Source organism: Salvelinus alpinus, chromosome 4, assembly GCF_045679555.1.
Source record: "Salvelinus alpinus chromosome 4, SLU_Salpinus.1, whole genome shotgun sequence".
NCBI lineage: Eukaryota > Metazoa > Chordata > Actinopteri > Salmoniformes > Salmonidae > Salvelinus > Salvelinus alpinus.
In genome coordinates this window covers 100929435-100949627 of record NC_092089.1, presented here as the reverse complement: position 1 = coordinate 100949627, position 20193 = coordinate 100929435, and the positions used below count along the sequence as shown (strand labels likewise).

General features: G+C 42.7%; 1 protein-coding gene across 4 annotated transcripts in view; it reads left to right on the top strand.

The window, feature by feature from the left end:
• Positions 1-14143: 14143 nt before the first annotated feature.
• Positions 14144-20193, top strand: part of LOC139574838 (protein FAM193B-like) — a 39156-nt gene continuing 33106 nt past the window's right edge. For 2 of the 4 annotated variants that reach the window (XM_071399784.1, XM_071399783.1), the window contains exons 1-2: positions 14144-14445; positions 17983-18261. In XM_071399784.1, coding sequence (XP_071255885.1) covers positions 14290-14445; positions 17983-18261 — 435 coding nt within the window. In that variant the 5' untranslated portion in view covers positions 14144-14289. The remainder of the gene's footprint in view (positions 14446-17982; positions 18262-20193) is intronic. The other 2 variants (XM_071399786.1, XM_071399785.1) reach the window with 1 other exon arrangement.

The window sequence follows — 20193 nt, the reverse complement described above, 5'->3', positions numbered from 1 at the left end:
TTGTTCGGGCGAAGTTCGGCGGTCGGCGTCACCGGTCTTCTAGCCATCGTCGAGCCATTTTTCATTTTCCATTTGTTTTGTCTTGTTTTCCTACACACCTGGTTTCAATTTCCCTCATTTATTGTTGTGTATTTAACCCTCTGTTCCCCTCCATGTCTTTGTGTGGAATTGTTTATTGTAAGTGCTTGTGCACATGTTACTGGTGCGCGTTGGGTTTTGTACCCATGTTTGTTTATTTTGTTATGCCGTTGGTTTTACAATTAAACTTCTCCGGCTATTACCTAGTTCTGCTCTCCTGCGTCTGACTTCCCTGCCACCAGTTACGCACCCCTTACAATTGTAGTTACTCCACAATACTAACCTAATTGACAGAGTGAAAAGAAGGAAGCCTGTTCCTGAATAAAATTATTCCAAAACATGCATCCTGTTTGCAACAAGGCACTAAATATATACATCAAAAAATATGGCAAAGCAATCCAATACAACACTGTCTTCTTAAAAATCTATGGCAAGACCTGAAAATGGTTGTCTAGCAATAATCAACAACCAATTTGACAGAGCTTGAAGAATTTTGATAAGAATAATGGACAAATGTTGCACAATCCAGGTGTGGAAAGCTCTTAGAGCAGGGTGTGAATTACGGGGCAGCCAGGGGGGGCTCTCCTCCCCTGAATCCAACAAAAACTAACTTTGGGGATGGTCTCTAAATAATGACATTTAACAATTCTCCTATTTATTTAAAATGCAGTGGTAAATATGTTTTATGTAACTATGAAACTAACACACCCACCTCTCTGTTATGGTTTAGCAAGGCATTTAACCCTAATTGCTCCTATAAATCACTTTGGATAAGAGAGTCTGCGAAATGACTCAAATGTAAAAGTTTAAACCATTTATTTCTATGTGGCTGCACAACCCGTCTCCTTGTCCACGAAAGGTACTGCACTCAGTAGTGCTGAATTTGGGCCTCTGCTGAGCTCCTTTAAAAGTATATATTTCAGTTTGAAACTCCTCATTTTTGCCATTTGTTTGCCATGCGTCCTTGATAAAAAATAGCCTCTTTCTTTATTCCAATGCATAGGATGTATCTGTTGATGTATCATTGTTTGCTTTTGTCAGTCACCTGTTTAGAGCGCTCATTGTTTTTTCAGGTGCACCGTGGGTAATGGTCTGCTCCGTGCCATCCAAGGCCAGAAGTAGTAGACCATTTATTTAGCTTGATTATTTAAATCAATATTTGTTTGATTTCCTGGATCAGCTGATGATGGTCACCAACATCACTAGCCAACTAGCTTACAGCTAGACACCAATATCACTAGACAACTAGCCTACAGCTAGACACCAATATCACTAGACAACTAGCCAACAGCTAGACACCAATATCACTAGACAACTAGCCTACAGCTAGACACCAATATCACTAGACACCTAGCCTACAGCTAGACACCAATATCACTAGACAACTAGCCTACAGCTAGACACCAATATCACTAGACACCAATATAACTAGACAACTAGTCTACAGCTAGACACCAATATCACTAGACAACTAGCCTACAGCTAGACACCAATATCACTAGACAACTAGCCTACAGCTAGACACCAATATCACTAGACACCAATATAACTAGACAACTAGTCTACAGCTAGACACCAATATCACTAGACAACTAGCCTACAGCTAGACACCAATATCACTAGACAACTAGCCTACAGCTAGACACCAATATCACTAGACAACTAGCCTACAGCTAGACACCAATATCACTAGACAACTAGCCCACAGCTAGACACCAATATCACTAGACAACTAGCCTACAGCTAGACACCAATATCACTAGACAGCTAGCCTACAGCTAGACACCAATATCACTAGACAACTAGCCTACAGCTAGACACCAATATCACTAGACAACTAGACTACAGCTAGACACCAATATCACTAGACAACTAGCCTACAGCTAGACACCAATATCACTAGACAACTAGCCTACAGCTAGACACCAATATCACTAGACAACTAGCCTACAGCTAGACACCAATATCACTAGACAACTAGACTACAGCTAGACACCAATATCACTAGACACCTAGTCTACAGCTAGACACCAATATCACTAGACAACTAGCCTACAGCTAGACACCAATATCACTAGACAACTAGCCTACAGCTAGACACCAATATCACTAGACAACTAGCCTACAGCTAGACACCAATATCACTAGACAACTAGCCTACAGCTAGACACCAATATCACTAGACAACTAGCCTACAGCTAGACACCAATATCACTAGACAACTAGCCTACAGCTAGACACCAATATCACTAGACAACTAGCCTACAGCTAGACACCAATATCACTAGACAACTAGCCTACAGCTAGACACCAATATCACTAGACAACTAGCCTACAGCTAGACACCAATATCACTAGACAACTAGCCTACAGCTAGACACCAATATCACTAGACAACTAGCCTACAGCTAGACACCAATATCACTAGACAACTAGCCTACAGCTAGACACCAATATCACTAGACAACTAGCCTACAGCTAGACACCAATATCACTAGACAACTAGCCTACAGCTAGACACCAATATCACTAGACAACTAGTATACAGCTAGACACCAATATCACTAGACAACTAGCCTACAGCTAGACACCAATATCACTAGACAACTAGCCTACAGCTAGACACCAATATCACTAGACAACTAGCCTACAGCTAGACACCAATATCACTAGACAACTAGCCTACAGCTAGATACCAATATCACTAGACACCTAGTCTACAGCTAGACACCAATATCACTAGACAACTAGTCTACAGCTAGACACCAATATCACTAGACACCTAGTCTACAGCTAGACACCAATATCACTAGACAACTAGTCTACAGCTAGACACCAATATCACTAGACACCTAGTCTACAGCTAGACACCAATATCACTAGACAACTAGTCTACAGCTAGACACCAATATCACTAGACACCTAGTCTACAGCTAGACACCAATATCACTAGACAACTAGTCTACAGCTAGACACCAATATCACTAGACACCAATATCACTAGACAACTAGCCTACAGCTAGACACCAATATCACTAGACAACTAGCCTACAGCTAGACACCAATATCACTAGACAACTAGCCTACAGCTAGACACCAATATCACTAGTCAACTAGCCTACAGCTAGACACCAATATCACTAGACAACTAGCCTACAGCTAGACACCAATATCACTAGACAACTAGCCTACAGCTAGACACCAATATCACTAGACAACTAGCCTACAGCTAGACACCAATATCACTAGACAGCTAGCCTACAGCTAGATACCAATATCACTAGACAACTAGCCTACAGCTAGACACCAATATCACTAGACAACTAGTCTACAGCTAGACACCAATATCACTAGACAACTAGACTACAGCTAGACACCAATATCACTAGACAACTAGCCTACAGCTAGACACCAATATCACTAGACAACTAGTCTACAGCTAGACACCAATATCACTAGACAACTAGTCTACAGCTAGACACCAATATCACTAGACAACTAGTCTACAGCTAGACACCAATATCACTAGCCAACTAGCCTACAGCTAGAAACCAATATCACTAGACAACTAGCCTACAGCTAGACACCAATATCACTAGACCACTAGCCTACAGCTAGACACCAATATCACTAGACAACTAGCCTACAGCTAGATACCAATATCACTAGACAACTAGCCTACAGCTAGAAACCAATATCACTAGACAACTAGCCTACAGCTAGACACCAATATCACTAGACCACTAGCCTACAGCTAGAAACCAATATCACTAGACAACTAGCCTACAGCTAGACACCAATATCACTAGACAACTAGCCTACAGCTAGACACCAATATCACTAGACAACTAGCCTACAGCTAGAAACCAATATCACTAGACAACTAGCCTACAGCTAGATATCAATATCACTAGACAACTAGCCTACAGCTAGACACCAATATCACTAGACACCAATATCACTAGACAACTAGCCTACAGCTAGACACCAATATCACTAGACAACTAGCCTACAGCTAGACACCAATATCACTAGACAACTAGCCTACAGCTAGACACCAATATCACTAGACAACTAGCCTACAGCTAGACACCAATATCACTAGACAACTAGCCTACAGCTAGACACCAATATCACTAGACAACTAGCCTACAGCTAGACACCAATATCACTAGACAACTAGCCTACAGCTAGACACCAATATCACTAGACCACTAGCCTACAGCTAGACACCAATATCACTAGACAACTAGCCTACAGCTAGACAGCAATATCACTAGACAACTAGCCTACAGCTAGACACCAATATCACTAGACAACTAGCCTACAGCTAGACACCAATATCACTAGACAACTAGCCTACAGCTAGACACCAATATCACTAGACAACTAGTCTACAGCTAGACACCAATATCACTAGACAACTAGCCTACAGCTAGACACCAATATCACTAGACAACTAGTCTACAGCTAGACACCAATATCACTAGACAACTAGTCTACAGCTAGACACCAATATCACTAGACAACTAGCCTACAGCTAGACACCAATATCACTAGCCAACTAGCCTACAGCTAGAAACCAATATCACTAGACAACTAGCCTACAGCTAGACACCAATATCACTAGACAACTAGCCTACAACTAGACACCAATATCACTAGACAGCTAGCCTACAGCTAGACACCAATATCACTAGACAACTAGCCTACAGCTAGACACCAATATCACTAGCCAACTAGCCTACAGCTAGAAACCAATATCACTAGACAACTAGCCTACAGCTAGAAACCAATATCACTAGACAACTAGCCTACAGCTAGACACCAATATCACTAGACAACTAGCCTACAACTAGACACCAATATCACTAGACAGCTAGCCTACAGCTAGACACCAATATCACTAGACAACTAGCCTACAGCTAGACACCAATATCACTAGCCAACTAGCCTACAGCTAGAAACCAATATCACTAGACAACTAGCCTACAGCTAGAAACCAATATCACTAGACAACTAGCCTACAGCTAGACACCAATATCACTAGACAACTAGCCTACAGCTAGAAACCAATATCACTAGACAACTAGCCTACAGCTAGACACCAATATCACTAGACACCAATATCACTAGACAACTAGCCTACAGCTAGACACCAATATCACTAGACAACTAGCCTACAGCTAGACACCAATATCACTAGACAACTAGCCTACAGCTAGACACCAATATCACTAGCCAACTAACCTACAGCTAGACACCAATATCACTAGACAACTAGCCTACAGCTAGACACCAATATCACTAGACAACTAGCCTACAGCTAGACACCAATATCACTAGACAACTAGCCTACAGCTAGACACCAATATCACTAGACAACTAGCCTACAGCTAGACACCAATATCACTAGACAACTAGCCTACAACTAGACACCAATATCACTAGACAACTAGCCTACAGCTAGACACCAATATCACTAGACACCAATATCACTAGACAACTAGCCTACAACTAGACACCAATATCACTAGACAACTAGCCTACAGCTAGACACCAATATCACTAGACAACTAGCCTACAGCTAGACACCAATATCACTAGACAACTAGCCTACAACTAGACACCAATATCACTAGACAACTAGCCTACAGCTAGACACCAATATCACTAGACAACTAGCCTACAGCTAGACACCAATATCACTAGACAACTAGTCTACAGCTAGACACCAATATCACTAGACACCAATATCACTAGACAACTAGTCTACAGCTAGACACCAATATCACTAGACACCAATATCACTAGACAACTAGTCTACAGCTAGACACCAATATCACTAGACAACTAGCCTACAACTAGACACCAATATCACTAGACAACTAGCCTACAGCTAGACACCAATATCACTAGACACCAATATCACTAGACAACTAGCCTACAGCTAGACACCAATATCACTAGACAACTAGCCTACAGCTAGAAACCAACATCACTAGACAACTAGCCTACAGCTAGACACCAATATCACTAGACAACTAGCCTACAGCTAGAAACCAACATCACTAGACAACTAGCCTACAGCTAGACACCAATATCACTAGACAACTAGCCTACAGCTAGACACCAATATCACTAGCCAACTAACCTACAGCTAGACACCAATATCACTAGACAACTAGCCTACAGCTAGACACCAATATCACTAGACAACTAGCCTACAGCTAGACACCAATATCACTAGACAACTAGCCTACAGCTAGACACCAATATCACTAGACAACTAGCCTACAGCTAGACACCAATATCACTAGACAACTAGCCTACAGCTAGACACCAATATCACTAGCCAACTAACCTACAGCTAGACACCAATATCACTAGACAACTAGCCTACAGCTAGACACCAATATCACTAGACAACTAGCCTACAGCTAGACACCAATATCACTAGACAACTAGCCTACAGCTAGACACCAATATCACTAGACAACTAGCCTACAGCTAGACACCAATATCACTAGACAACTAGCCTACAGCTAGACACCAATATCACTAGACAACTAGCCTACAGCTAGATACCAATATCACTAGACACCTAGTCTACAGCTAGACACCAATATCACTAGACAACTAGTCTACAGCTAGACACCAATATCACTAGACACCTAGTCTACAGCTAGACACCAATATCACTAGACAACTAGTCTACAGCTAGACACCAATATCACTAGCCAACTAGCCTACAGCTAGAAACCAATATCACTAGACAACTAGCCTACAGCTAGATACCAATATCACTAGCCAACTAGCCTACAGCTAGAAACCAATATCACTAGACAACTAGCCTACAGCTAGACACCAATATCACTAGACAACTAGCCTACAGCTAGACACCAATATCACTAGACAACTAGCCTACAGCTAGACACCAATATCACTAGACAACTAGCCTACAGCTAGACACCAATATCACTAGACAACTAGCCTACAGCTAGACACCAATATCACTAGACAACTAGCCTACAGCTAGACACCAATATCACTAGACAACTAGCCTACAGCTAGACACCAATATCGCTAGACAACTAGCCTACAGCTAGACACCAATATCACTAGACACCAATATCACTAGACAACTAGCCTACAGCTAGACACCAATATCACTAGACAACTAGCCTACAGCTAGACACCAATATCACTAGACAACTAGCCTACAGCTAGACACCAATATCACTAGACAACTAGTCTACAGCTAGACACCAATATCACTAGCCAACTAGTCTACAGCTAGACACCAATATCACTAGACAACTAGCCTACAGCTAGACACCAATATCACTAGACAACTAGCCTACAGCTAGACACCAATATCACTAGACAACTAGCCTACAGCTAGACACCAATATCACTAGACAACTAGCCTACAGCTAGACACCAATATCACTAGACAACTAGCCTACAGCTAGACACCAATATCACTAGACACCAATATCACTAGACAACTAGCCTACAGCTAGACACCAACATCAGTAGCCAACTAGCCTACAGCTAGACACCAATATCACTAGACACCTAGTCTACAGCTAGACACCAATATCACTAGACAACTAGCCTACAGCTAGACACCAATATCACTAGACAACTAGCCTACAGCTAGACACCAATATCACTAGACAACTAGCCTACAGCTAGACACCAATATCACTAGACAACTAGCCTACAGCTAGAAACCAATATCACTAGACAACTAGCCTACAGCTAGACACCAATATCACTAGACAACTAGCCTACAGCTAGACACCAATATCACTAGACAACTAGACTACAGCTAGACACCAATATCACTAGACAACTAGCCTACAGCTAGACACCAATATCACTAGACACCAATATCACTAGACAACTAGCCTACAGCTAGACACCAATATCACTAGACAACTAGCCTACAGCTAGACACCAACATCAGTAGCCAACTAGCCTACAGCTAGACACCAATATCACTAGACAACTAGCCTACAGCTAGACACCAATATCACTAGACAACTAGCCTACAGCTAGACACCAATATCACTAGACAACTAGCCTACAGCTAGACACCAATATCACTAGACAACTAGCCTACAGCTAGACACCAATATCACTAGACAACTAGCCTACAGCTAGACACCAATATCACTAGACAACTAGCCTACAGCTAGACACCAATATCACTAGACAACTAGCCTACAGCTAGACACCAATATCACTAGACACCAATATCACTAGACAACTAGCCTACAGCTAGACACCAACATCAGTAGCCAACTAGCCTACAGCTAGACACCAATATCACTAGACACCTAGTCTACAGCTAGACACCAATATCACTAGACAACTAGCCTACAGCTAGACACCAATATCACTAGACAACTAGCCTACAGCTAGACACCAATATCACTAGACAACTAGCCTACAGCTAGACACCAATATCACTAGACAACTAGCCTACAGCTAGAAACCAATATCACTAGACAACTAGCCTACAGCTAGACACCAATATCACTAGACAACTAGCCTACAGCTAGACACCAATATCACTAGACAACTAGACTACAGCTAGACACCAATATCACTAGACAACTAGCCTACAGCTAGACACCAATATCACTAGACACCAATATCACTAGACAACTAGCCTACAGCTAGACACCAATATCACTAGACAACTAGCCTACAGCTAGACACCAACATCAGTAGCCAACTAGCCTACAGCTAGACACCAATATCACTAGACAACTAGCCTACAGCTAGACACCAATATCACTAGACAACTAGCCTACAGCTAGACACCAATATCACTAGACAACTAGCCTACAGCTAGAAACCAATATCACTAGACAACTAGTCTACAGCTAGACACCAATATCACTAGACAACTAGCCTACAGCTAGACACCAATATCACTAGACAACTAGCCTACAGCTAGACACCAATATCACTAGACAACTAGCCTACAGCTAGACACCAATATCACTAGACAACTAGCCTACAGCTAGACACCAATATCACTAGACAACTAGCCTACAGCTAGACACCAATATCACTAGACAACTAGCCTACAGCTAGACACCAATATCACTAGACAACTAGCCTACAGCTAGACACCAATATCACTAGACACCAATATCACTAGACAACTAGCCTACAGCTAGACACCAATATCACTAGACAACTAGCCTACAGCTAGACACCAATATCACTAGACAACTAGCCTACAGCTAGACACCAATATCACTAGACACCAATATCACTAGACAACTAGCCTACAGCTAGACACCAATATCACTAGACAACTAGCCTACAGCTAGACACCAATATCACTAGACAACTAGCCTACAACTAGACACCAATATCACTAGACAACTAGCCTACAGCTAGACACCAATATCACTAGACAACTAGCCTACAGCTAGACACCAATATCACTAGACAACTAGCCTACAGCTAGACACCAATATCACTAGACAACTAGCCTACAGCTAGACACCAATATCACTAGACAACTAGCCTACAGCTAGACACCAATATCACTAGACAACTAGCCTACAGCTAGACACCAATATCACTAGACAACTAGCCTACAGCTAGACACCAATATCACTAGACAACTAGCCTACAGCTAGAAACCAATATCACTAGACAACTAGCCTACAGCTAGACACCAATATCACTAGAAACCAATATCACTAGACAACTAGCCTACAGCTAGATACCAATATCACTAGCCAACTAGCCTACAGCTAGAAACCAATATCACTAGACAACTAGCCTACAGCTAGACACCAATATCACTAGACCACTAGCCTACAGCTAGACACCAATATCACTAGACAACTAGCCTACAGCTAGACACCAATATCACTAGACAACTAGCCTACAGCTAGAAACCAATATCACTAGACAACTAGCCTACAGCTAGACACCAATATCACTAGACAACTAGCCTACAGCTAGACACCAATATCACTAGACAACTAGCCTTCAGCTAGACACCAATATCACTAGACAACTAGCCTACAGCTAGATACCAATATCACTAGACAACTAGCCTACAGCTAGAAACCAATATCACTAGACAACTAGCCTACAGCTAGACACCAATATCACTAGACCACTAGCCTACAGCTAGAAACCAATATCACTAGACAACTAGCCTACAGCTAGACACCAATATCACTAGACCACTAGCCTACAGCTAGACACCAATATCACTAGACACCTAGTCTACAGCTAGACACCAATATCACTAGCCAACTAGCCTACAGCTAGAAACCAATATCACTAGACAACTAGCCTACAGCTAGATACCAATATCACTAGCCAACTAGCCTACAGCTAGAAACCAATATCACTAGACAACTAGCCTACAGCTAGACACCAATATCACTAGACAACTAGCCTACAGCTAGACACCAATATCACTAGACAACTAGCCTACAGCTAGATACCAATATCACTAGCCAACTAGCCTACAGCTAGACACCAATATCACTAGACAACTAGCCTACAGCTAGACACCAATATCACTAGACAACTAGCCTACAGCTAGACACCAATATCACTAGACAACTAGCCTACAGCTAGACACCAATATCACTAGACAACTAGCCTACAGCTAGACACCAATATCACTAGACACCAATATCACTAGACAACTAGCCTACAGCTAGACACCAATATCACTAGACAACTAGACTACAGCTAGACACCAATATCACTAGACAACTAGACTACAGCTAGACACCAATATCACTAGACACCTAGCCTACAGCTAGACACCAATATCACTAGACACCTAGACTACAGCTAGACACCAATATCACTAGACAACTAGCCTACAGCTAGACACCAATATCACTAGACAACTAGACTACAGCTAGACACCAATATCACTAGACACCTAGCCTACAGCTAGACACCAATATCACTAGACAACTAGTCTACAGCTAGACACCAATATCACTAGACAACTAGCCTACAGCTAGACACCAATATCACTAGACAACTAGTCTACAGCTAGACACCAATATCACTAGACAACTAGCCTACAGCTAGACACCAATATCACTAGACCACTAGACTACAGCTAGACACCAATATCACTAGACAACTAGCCTACAGCTAGACACCAATATCACTAGACAACTAGCCTACAGCTAGACACCAATATCACTAGACAGCTAGCCTACAGTTTGACAACAATCTACTGGCAAATCCTTTTTAATCCTTGTCATATGACGAGAAATAATGAAGATAAATTATAGATAAAACGTATCGGTGCTTATCGGCCATTGGACATAAACAATACACAATAAGTCGGAAATCGACAAATTCAACAGTGAGTGGTTTGTAAGGAATCGGTGACGGTGGCTAACTGCAAGCATTGCAACTGGGAAGTCGGGAATAAACGAGCTTAGAATGGGAAAATACGTTTTGAACGGTCATTCAAATCCAACTTAGAATTGTAAATCCGGCCTCTTTGTCTTTCTTTGCGCCACCTTCCTGTTCAAGGGAGCACATCACAACAAGGTGAGTCCAAAAATGTCTTGTATGCTGCTGCATAAATTATGTAATATGCCAAGGAGATATGTATACTGTAGCTAAGAATGTGATACTAAGTGTCTGTTGTGTAGTAAGCTGTTAGTAGCCCACGTGCATCATCCTAATAATTTGGTCTATTTTCACCTCTTAATATCACCTGACGTTACTGTTCTGACTCGTGGTGCACATGTAGCCTATAATCTGTTTTTTGAGAAATGTGATCATTGAATATTGTAAGAGTTTCATTGTCTGCTTATATGCCCCCTTTATTTAACCTACGGTTCTGACTTGGTGTACATGAAAAACACTGTAAGAACAGCCCATGTTCTGAATTCTGTTGCTGTACATTTCAAAAGTGCTGAACAAATAGTTATATTGACTATGTCCGTCCTGGCTCGCTCATTAATGTCTTAATCGAAATTACGGATGGCCTCTTATACACTTGTCATCCCCTTATGCCATAGTTTCTACATCTCAATTGTTAGTAGAAACCACATTTGTTTAAGCAAGTCAGCCATATCAGCTATGGTTTTTTTAAAGGCAGTAAATGAGACTCAATGAACTGTTTCGCTGCCAGACAAGCCTCTGCTGATAGCCAGGTGTAGGGGGTGTTGGGACTGCTGTTGGGACTCCGTTGTTGGGACAGCTTTATGTCCTGTAGGCCCTAACAGTTTGTGGGCATCGTTTGTCACCGTTATAGTGCAATTAATGTTTTGTTTAGTGTTATGTTGTGTAGTGACTTTGCTGGCATGCATCCCACTTTTCATTTTTTTTTTTGCCCCACCAAGATTTACATGCTAAAATCACCACTGGTTGAAATATAGGTAAATATACCAAGCAAGATGTATCTAAACGACAGAGTGCTGCCAGAGTATGTTCTACGTCTTCTGCACTTCAGCAAGAAATCACCTTCTTCGGCTACGTGATTGACGTCCTCCCCTCCCGTCCTCCTCGACAAGCGCTCCCTTGTTTTCCAGCGGCCTCCGTCAGAGCGGGCGCGATTTTGACTTTGAATTATGAATAGCCTATTATTAATAGAACAGAACTGATCGACTAATATTCTCGAAATATGACCTTGAACGATCATGTTTTTTTTAAATTCAGAACATGGTTGTATTGACATCAACAGCAACAAAAAAATAGCAGTTTTCAATGTTTTGTTCTTTATAATGAGACGTTTTACCTACAGTATTTATGCATATTGAAACTGAAAACAACTTCAAGAGAGAAATTGTTATGCCCAGTCAGTCGTTTTGTCTTCTGATTTGAATTGTGTTTTTATATCAATGATTGTTCCACACGTCTAGGGCAGGGATCATCAACTAGTTTCATCTGCTGGACGATTCTTTTCTTGAGCAGAAGGTCGGGGGCCAGAACATAATTACAAATCATTTTTACACTGCAAATTGACCGCAAGAAACACAAACAGATATAATGTTTGACTAAAACATATTAATTTCAAACCTGGCTTACATTTGTATACATCCCTTGTCTATTATGCGTGGGAATACTTGGGAACCGATTTCTTAAATGAAAATCACTTGGGGCTGTTTTTACAGTCTTTTATGTCCAACAATGAAAATATATTTTTTTTCTCTAAAAACTTTGGGGTCCAAATAAAACCGCGAGTTGGGGAACCCTCATCTAGGGCTACCATGGTCATCCAAAGGACCAACAAATCTGAAGCATTATTGCAAAGAAGATGCAAAGTATTTCATTGTACACTGACATCATTTAAGTCAATTAGCTGACGCTCTTATCCAGAGCGACTTACAAATTGGAAAGTTCATACATATTCATCCTGGTCCCCCCGTGGGGAATGAACCCACAACCCTGGCGTTGCAAGCGCCATGCTCTACCAACTGAGCCACACGGGACCACATCAATAGCTTGCTACAAAATGTTCTCCAAATGCAAAATTGAATGACCTTTAGGTAAGGTCAGAGAACATATATAGGGCTGAGGGAACATAGGGCCCAGGGAACATAAGGCCCAGGGAACATAAGGCCCAGGGAACATAAGGCCCAGGGAACATAGGGCCCAGGGAACATAAGGCCCAGGGAACATAAGGCCCAGGGAACATAGACATGGCCCCAACTCTATGGTTTGAACACTTGAGCAACATTTCACAAGATTACACTGGCATATTGAAACGCATATGCAAATGTACGGCTGCATCAATCTAAATTGTTATTTTCTAGTTTACATTTATATATTAAATATATTATATATTTAGATATCTTAGACATATAATACGTGTGTAATAACATGACGTTGAATGATGTGGTAGCCAATCATTTATAGATTCATTATGCCAATAAATGCACTAATTTGTGGCCTATAACCAGAGATTTTGTACAACATGTTATACTGTGTGACTAACCTGGAACGGTTGCCCTCACTCAACATGGCGACTGCTTAGCTTCATCACGGTGAAGCCATTTTGCCAGCACTATCTTTCACCTATGAACCACAGAGTGTGGTAGCGCTCCGCCATATTGACTGTTGTCTTGACTGAAGAAGATAGGGAACATTTGTGATCCTAGAAGAATCGAAACCGTGCTTTTAAACATCTCTAAACTGGTGCAACCTTGGCCAAAGGATATATCCGATACCTGCGTGATGGCGAGGAAGAAGAGCAAACAGCAAGGAGTCGGGAGCAAGGAGCTAGTGCCCGGACAACAGAGCATATCGAAGAGCCCCGTCTCTCCCGGAGATGCAGCTGGCGGTGGTGGCGGAGATGCAGGGCTGGATAGACTGGCGGCCAGGACGAATCAGGTAACTAGCCTAGCAAACAGCGAAAATTACTAGCGGGATTGTTAAAAGGTTAGCTAACCTACCAATCAGTTAGAGCCATCCTGTATTTCATGCTCATTTCTTGGGGTTATGGATGGTTGATTGGGGATTCTAGCTAAGTTGCATAACTAGCTAGTGCTCCAGGTTTGTATTTTCGTTCATTTACTATTTCTGATCGGGGCGGAGTAATAGCTAGCTCCACTAGCATAATACATCATTAAAACTTAGCCAGCAAGCCGACAATAAAGACCCATTCGCATCAGTTTTAACCAACTACAGTAACTAACGACATCCAGTCTGCATTTAGCCAACTAGGCTAACTACAGTAACTAACGACATCCAGTCTGCATTTAGCAAACTAGGCTAACTACAGTAACTAACGACATCCAGTCTGCATTTAGCCAACTAGGCTAGCTACAGTAACTAACGACATCCAGTCTGCATTTAGCCAACTAGGCTAGCTACAGTAACTAACGACATCCAGTCTGCATTTAGCCAACTAGGCTAACTACAGTAACTAACGACATCCAGTCTGCATTTAGCCAACTAGGCTAGCTACAGTAACTAACGACATCCAGTCTGCATTTAGCCAACTAGGCTAGCTACAGTAACTAACGACATCCAGTCTGCATTTAGCCAACTAGGCTAGCTACAGTAACTAACGACATCCAGTCTGCATTTAGCCAACTAGGCTAACTACAGTAACTAACGACATCCAGTCTGCATTTAGCCAACTAGGCTAGCTACAGTAACTAACGACATCCAGTCTGCATTTAGCCAACTAGGCTAGCTACAGTAACTACCGACATCCAGTCTGCATTTAGCCAACTAGGCTAGCTACAGTAACTAACGACATCCAGTCTGCATTTAGCCAACTAGGCTAACTACAGTAACTAACGACATCCAGTCTGCATTTAGCCAACTAGGCTAGCTACAGTAACTAACGACATCCAGTCTGCATTTAGCCAACTAGGCTAACTACAGTAACTAACGACATCCAGTCTGCATTTAGCCAACTAGGCTAGCTACAGTAACTAACGACATCCAGTCTGCATTTAGCCAACTAGGCTAGCTACAGTAACTAACGACATCCAGTCTGCATTTAGCCAACTAGGCTAGCTACAGTAACTAACGACATCCAGTCTGCATTTAGCCAACTAGGCTAACTACAGTAACTAACGACATCAAGTCTGCATTTAGCCCACTAGGCTAGCTACAGTAACTAACGACATCCAGTCTGCATTTAGCCAACTAGGCTAGCTACAGTAACTAACGACATCCAGTCTGCATTTAGCCAACTAGGCTAGCTACAGTAACTAACGACATCCAGTCTGCATTTAGCCAACTAGGCTAGCTACAGTAACTAACGACATCCAGTCTGCATTTAGCCAACTAGGCTAGCTACAGTAACTAACAACATCCAGTCTGCATTTAGCCAACTAGGCTAGCTACAGTAACTAACGACATCCAGTCTGCATTTAGCCAACTAGGCTAGCTACAGTAACTAACGACATCCAGTCTGCATTTAGCCAACTAGGCTAGCTACAGTAACTAACGACATCCAGTCTGCATTTAGCCAACTAGGCTAGCTACAGTAATTAACGACATCCAGTCTGCATTTAGCCAACTAGGCTAACTACAGTAACTAACGACATCCAGTCTGCATTTAGCCAACTAGGCTAGCTACAGTAACTAACGACATCCAGTCTGCATTTAGCCAACTAGGCTAGCTACAGTAACTAACGACATCCAGTCTGCATTTAGCCAACTAGGCTAGCTACAGTAACTAACGACATCCAGTCTGCATTTAGCCAACTAGGCTAGCTACAGTAACTAACGACATCCAGTCTGCCTTTAGCCAACTAGGCTAGCTACAGTAACTAACGACATCCAGTCTGCATTTAGCCAACTAGGCTAACTACAGTAACTAACGACATCAAGTCTGCATTTAGCCCACTAGGCTAGCTACAGTAACTAACGACATCCAGTCTGCATTTAGCCAACTAGGCTAGCTACAGTAACTAACAACATCCAGTCTGCATTTAGCCAACTAGGCTAGCTACAGTAACTAACGACATCCAGTCTGCATTTAGCCAACTAGGCTAGCTACAGTAACTAACGACATCCAGTCTGCATTTAGCCAACTAGGCTAGCTACAGTAACTAACAACATCCAGTCTGCATTTAGCCAACTAGGCTAGCTACAGTAACTAACGACATCCAGTCTGCATTTAGCCAACTAGGCTAGCTACAGTAACTAACGACATCCAGTCTGCATTTAGCCAACTAGGCTAGCTACAGTAACTAACGACATCCAGTCTGCATTTAGCCAACTAGGCTAGCTACAGTAATTAACGACATCCAGTCTGCATTTAGCCAACTAGGCTAACTACAGTAACTAACGACATCCAGTCTGCATTTAGCCAACTAGGCTAGCTACAGTAACTAACGACATCCAGTCTGCATTTAGCCAACTAGGCTAGCTACAGTAACTAACGACATCCAGTCTGCATTTAGCCAACTAGGCTAGCTACAGTAACTAACGACATCCAGTCTGCATTTAGCCAACTAGGCTAGCTACAGTAACTAACGACATCCAGTCTGCATTTGCTGGTAGTAGTTAGTGTCATCCGCAAGATTGACATTGTTACAAGCGCCTGCCACGGACAAGTCGTAAAATGTTGCCATCTAATTTGTATTTAGCTTGTTAGCTCCTAGCTCGCGGTGGTATTGCAAGTTTGCTTACATTTAATCGCACTTGGCAGCTAGTACACAATATACTGTGCACCGGTGCTGTAACTACATGTTCTAGCTAGTTGGCAAACACACTACATCCCAGGGGTATTCATCTGGCTAGCTGTAAAAGGTTTTAACGTTTGGCTAGCACCATGCATGGCTTGCTTTGTTATGTTTGCGCTTTGCATGCGAGATAAGCGTCTGTAGTATTTTCGTACACTTTCTCTGCGCACGTTTCTCCTCTGAAGTGTCATATGCATGCTCGAATTTGTTACCTAAACATTACATGGACGCCCCTTGTAGGTGTATGGGGTTTTGTGGTCAACAAAGCTTACTTTACCAGCAGACCACGAACTAGTGTGGACCTGGGCCACATTACATCACTACAAACTTGCCACTGTGCATGTGCCAAGCTGCCTCCATGGCCAACTTTTACTTCCTCTTTGCAATACAGATGATGTGATCGTTGTCAACATAGTCAGATGTTACTTGTGAAATTCTAGTCTGTTAACCTGACCTTAGATCAGTGTCCAGGGGACAACTTCATCATGCTCCATGTCCATCTCACTGGCATCCACCTCTCCTCAGATCCCATCCTTTCCCCCCACACCTAATCTTATTGATCAAATCCATTCTCCTCTCCCCCATCCTCCTCTCCAACCTTCTCTTCTCCCCCCCCCTTCTCTCTTCCTCTCCTGTCCTTCACCTAGATGATTGACCTCTGTCTCTCCTCTCCGCTGCATTTCAAATGTCACCGGCTCACCTCTCTGTTGCTCTCCCCCAGCCGAGGCACACCTGCTGCCTCCTGTGTCACCGTGAGTTTAAGGACTGGGGGGCGAGCTCTGCCAACGGTCTGCCTGGGGGCCACGGGGCGAAGCTAGCTGACGCTGTCCCAGCCCTGTCCCAGGCCCTGCTCCGAGAGGTGCCGGGCCAGAAGCTGTCCGACACCGTGCCTTCGCTGAGCCAGTCTCTACTGGGAGAGGTGCCGCTCTGGATCTGCCAGAGCTGCCGAAAGAGTGTTGAGGAAGAGGAGAGACAGAGCACCCAGGAAACGCCTGCACCGGTAGGAAGGGGAGAGGAGGAGGAAGGGGAGAGGAGGTGGTAGGGGGGAGGAGGAGGAGGTATGGGGAGAGGGTGGAAGATGAGGAGAGACTGAGTGCCCAGGAGACACCTGCACCGGAAGGAGAAGGATAGGTGGGGGTGGAGAGACTGAGCTGGTAGGAGGGGGGGGGGAGAGTTAGGCGAGTGAGAGGAGAGAAGGGAGGTGAGGAGATGCCTGCGCTGCTGTATATGACAAGACCATGCATGCACCTCAAGCCTAGTATTAGCACTATCTACAGTTACGTTTTACAATACCCATGTTACAGCTTGCTAGCTATGGGTTGTGTTTATGGAAATGGCTGTTTTCTGAAGGTCTTTATAAAAATAAAAAAACATTACAATAGTGTGTATGTTTGGTCACCTTATACGCCAACAAGCTGAAAGGCACTAGATTTGGTGGTGATGGAGACAGGCAGCTTTAGGAGTGTTATGCCGTGACTCTTTATGGTGTTACAGTGCTTCATTCTGCAGGACTAAATGAATACCACATCTAAGCATCCTGACTTAAGACTAGTCTCCTCTAAAGCTGTTTGTTCTCTGTCAGACTTGGCCTTCTCTCGTCACAAGCAGAGGTAGTCTTATTCGTGTGGATTCTGTGGGGGAAATATACTTTTCGTCTGAAGAGGCGTTTTTTATATAAAAAACAATGTCCGTATTTAAATGCGAATACAAATCGAGGAGATTGCTCAAGGTAAGGTAAATAACTAGTGTTGTCAGACACAGAACGGCCCATTACGGTTTGAGTAGAGGGTGACCAACCTTAAACGATCGACACCGACCGATCACTTATCAGAGGCGTTTAGCTGATATCGTTATGATAAGTAGCTCTATACTAGAGAAATGTCAAGTAAAAAAAAAAAAATGAAATAAGTTTGCTAATATGGGTGATTGTTAATGGGACAATGAATGACTACAACCATCCCAGTGGTAGTATTAGTTTAAAAGGATTATATTAAAAAACAACTGTGGCGCTCATTAATGTTATGAACTGTGGCGCTCATTAATGTTATGAACTGTGGCGCTCATTCATGTTATAAACTGTGGCGCTCATTCATGTTATAAACTGTGGCGCTCATTCATGTTATCAACTGTGGCGCTCATTCATGTTATCAACTGTGGCGGTCATTCATGTTATGAACTGTGGCGCTCATTCATGTTATAAACTGTGGCGCTCATTCATGTTATAAACTGTGGCGCTCATTCATGTTATAAACTGTGGCGCTCATTCATGTTATAAACTGTGGCGCTCATTCATGTTATAAACTGTGGCGCTCATTCATGTTATGAACTGTGGCGCTCATTCATGTTATCAACTGTGGCGGTCATTCATGTTATCAACTGTGGCGCTCATTCATGTTATGAACTGTGGCGCTCATTCATGTTATGAACTGTGGCGCTCATTCATGTTATCAACTGTGGCGGTCATTCATGTTATCAACTGTGGCGGTCATTCATGTTATCAACTGTGGCGCTCATTCATGTTATGAACTGTGGCGCTCATTCATGTTATGAACTGTGGCGCTCATTCATGTTATCAACTGTGGCGCTCGTTCATGTTATCAACTGTGGCGATCATTAATGTTATCAACTGTGGCGGTCATTCATGTTATCAACTGTGGCGCTCATTCATGTTATGAACTGTGGCGCTCATTCATGTTATCAACTGTGGCGGTCATTCATGTTATCAACTGTGGCGGTCATTAATGTTATCAACTGTGGCGCTCATTCATGTTATGAACTGTGGCGCTCATTCATGTTATGAACTGTGGCGCTCATTCATGTTATGAACTGTGGCGCTCATTCATGTTATCAACTGTGGCGCTCGTTCATGTTATCAACTGTGGCGGTCATTAATGTTATCAACTGTGGCGCTCATTCATGTTATGAACTGTGG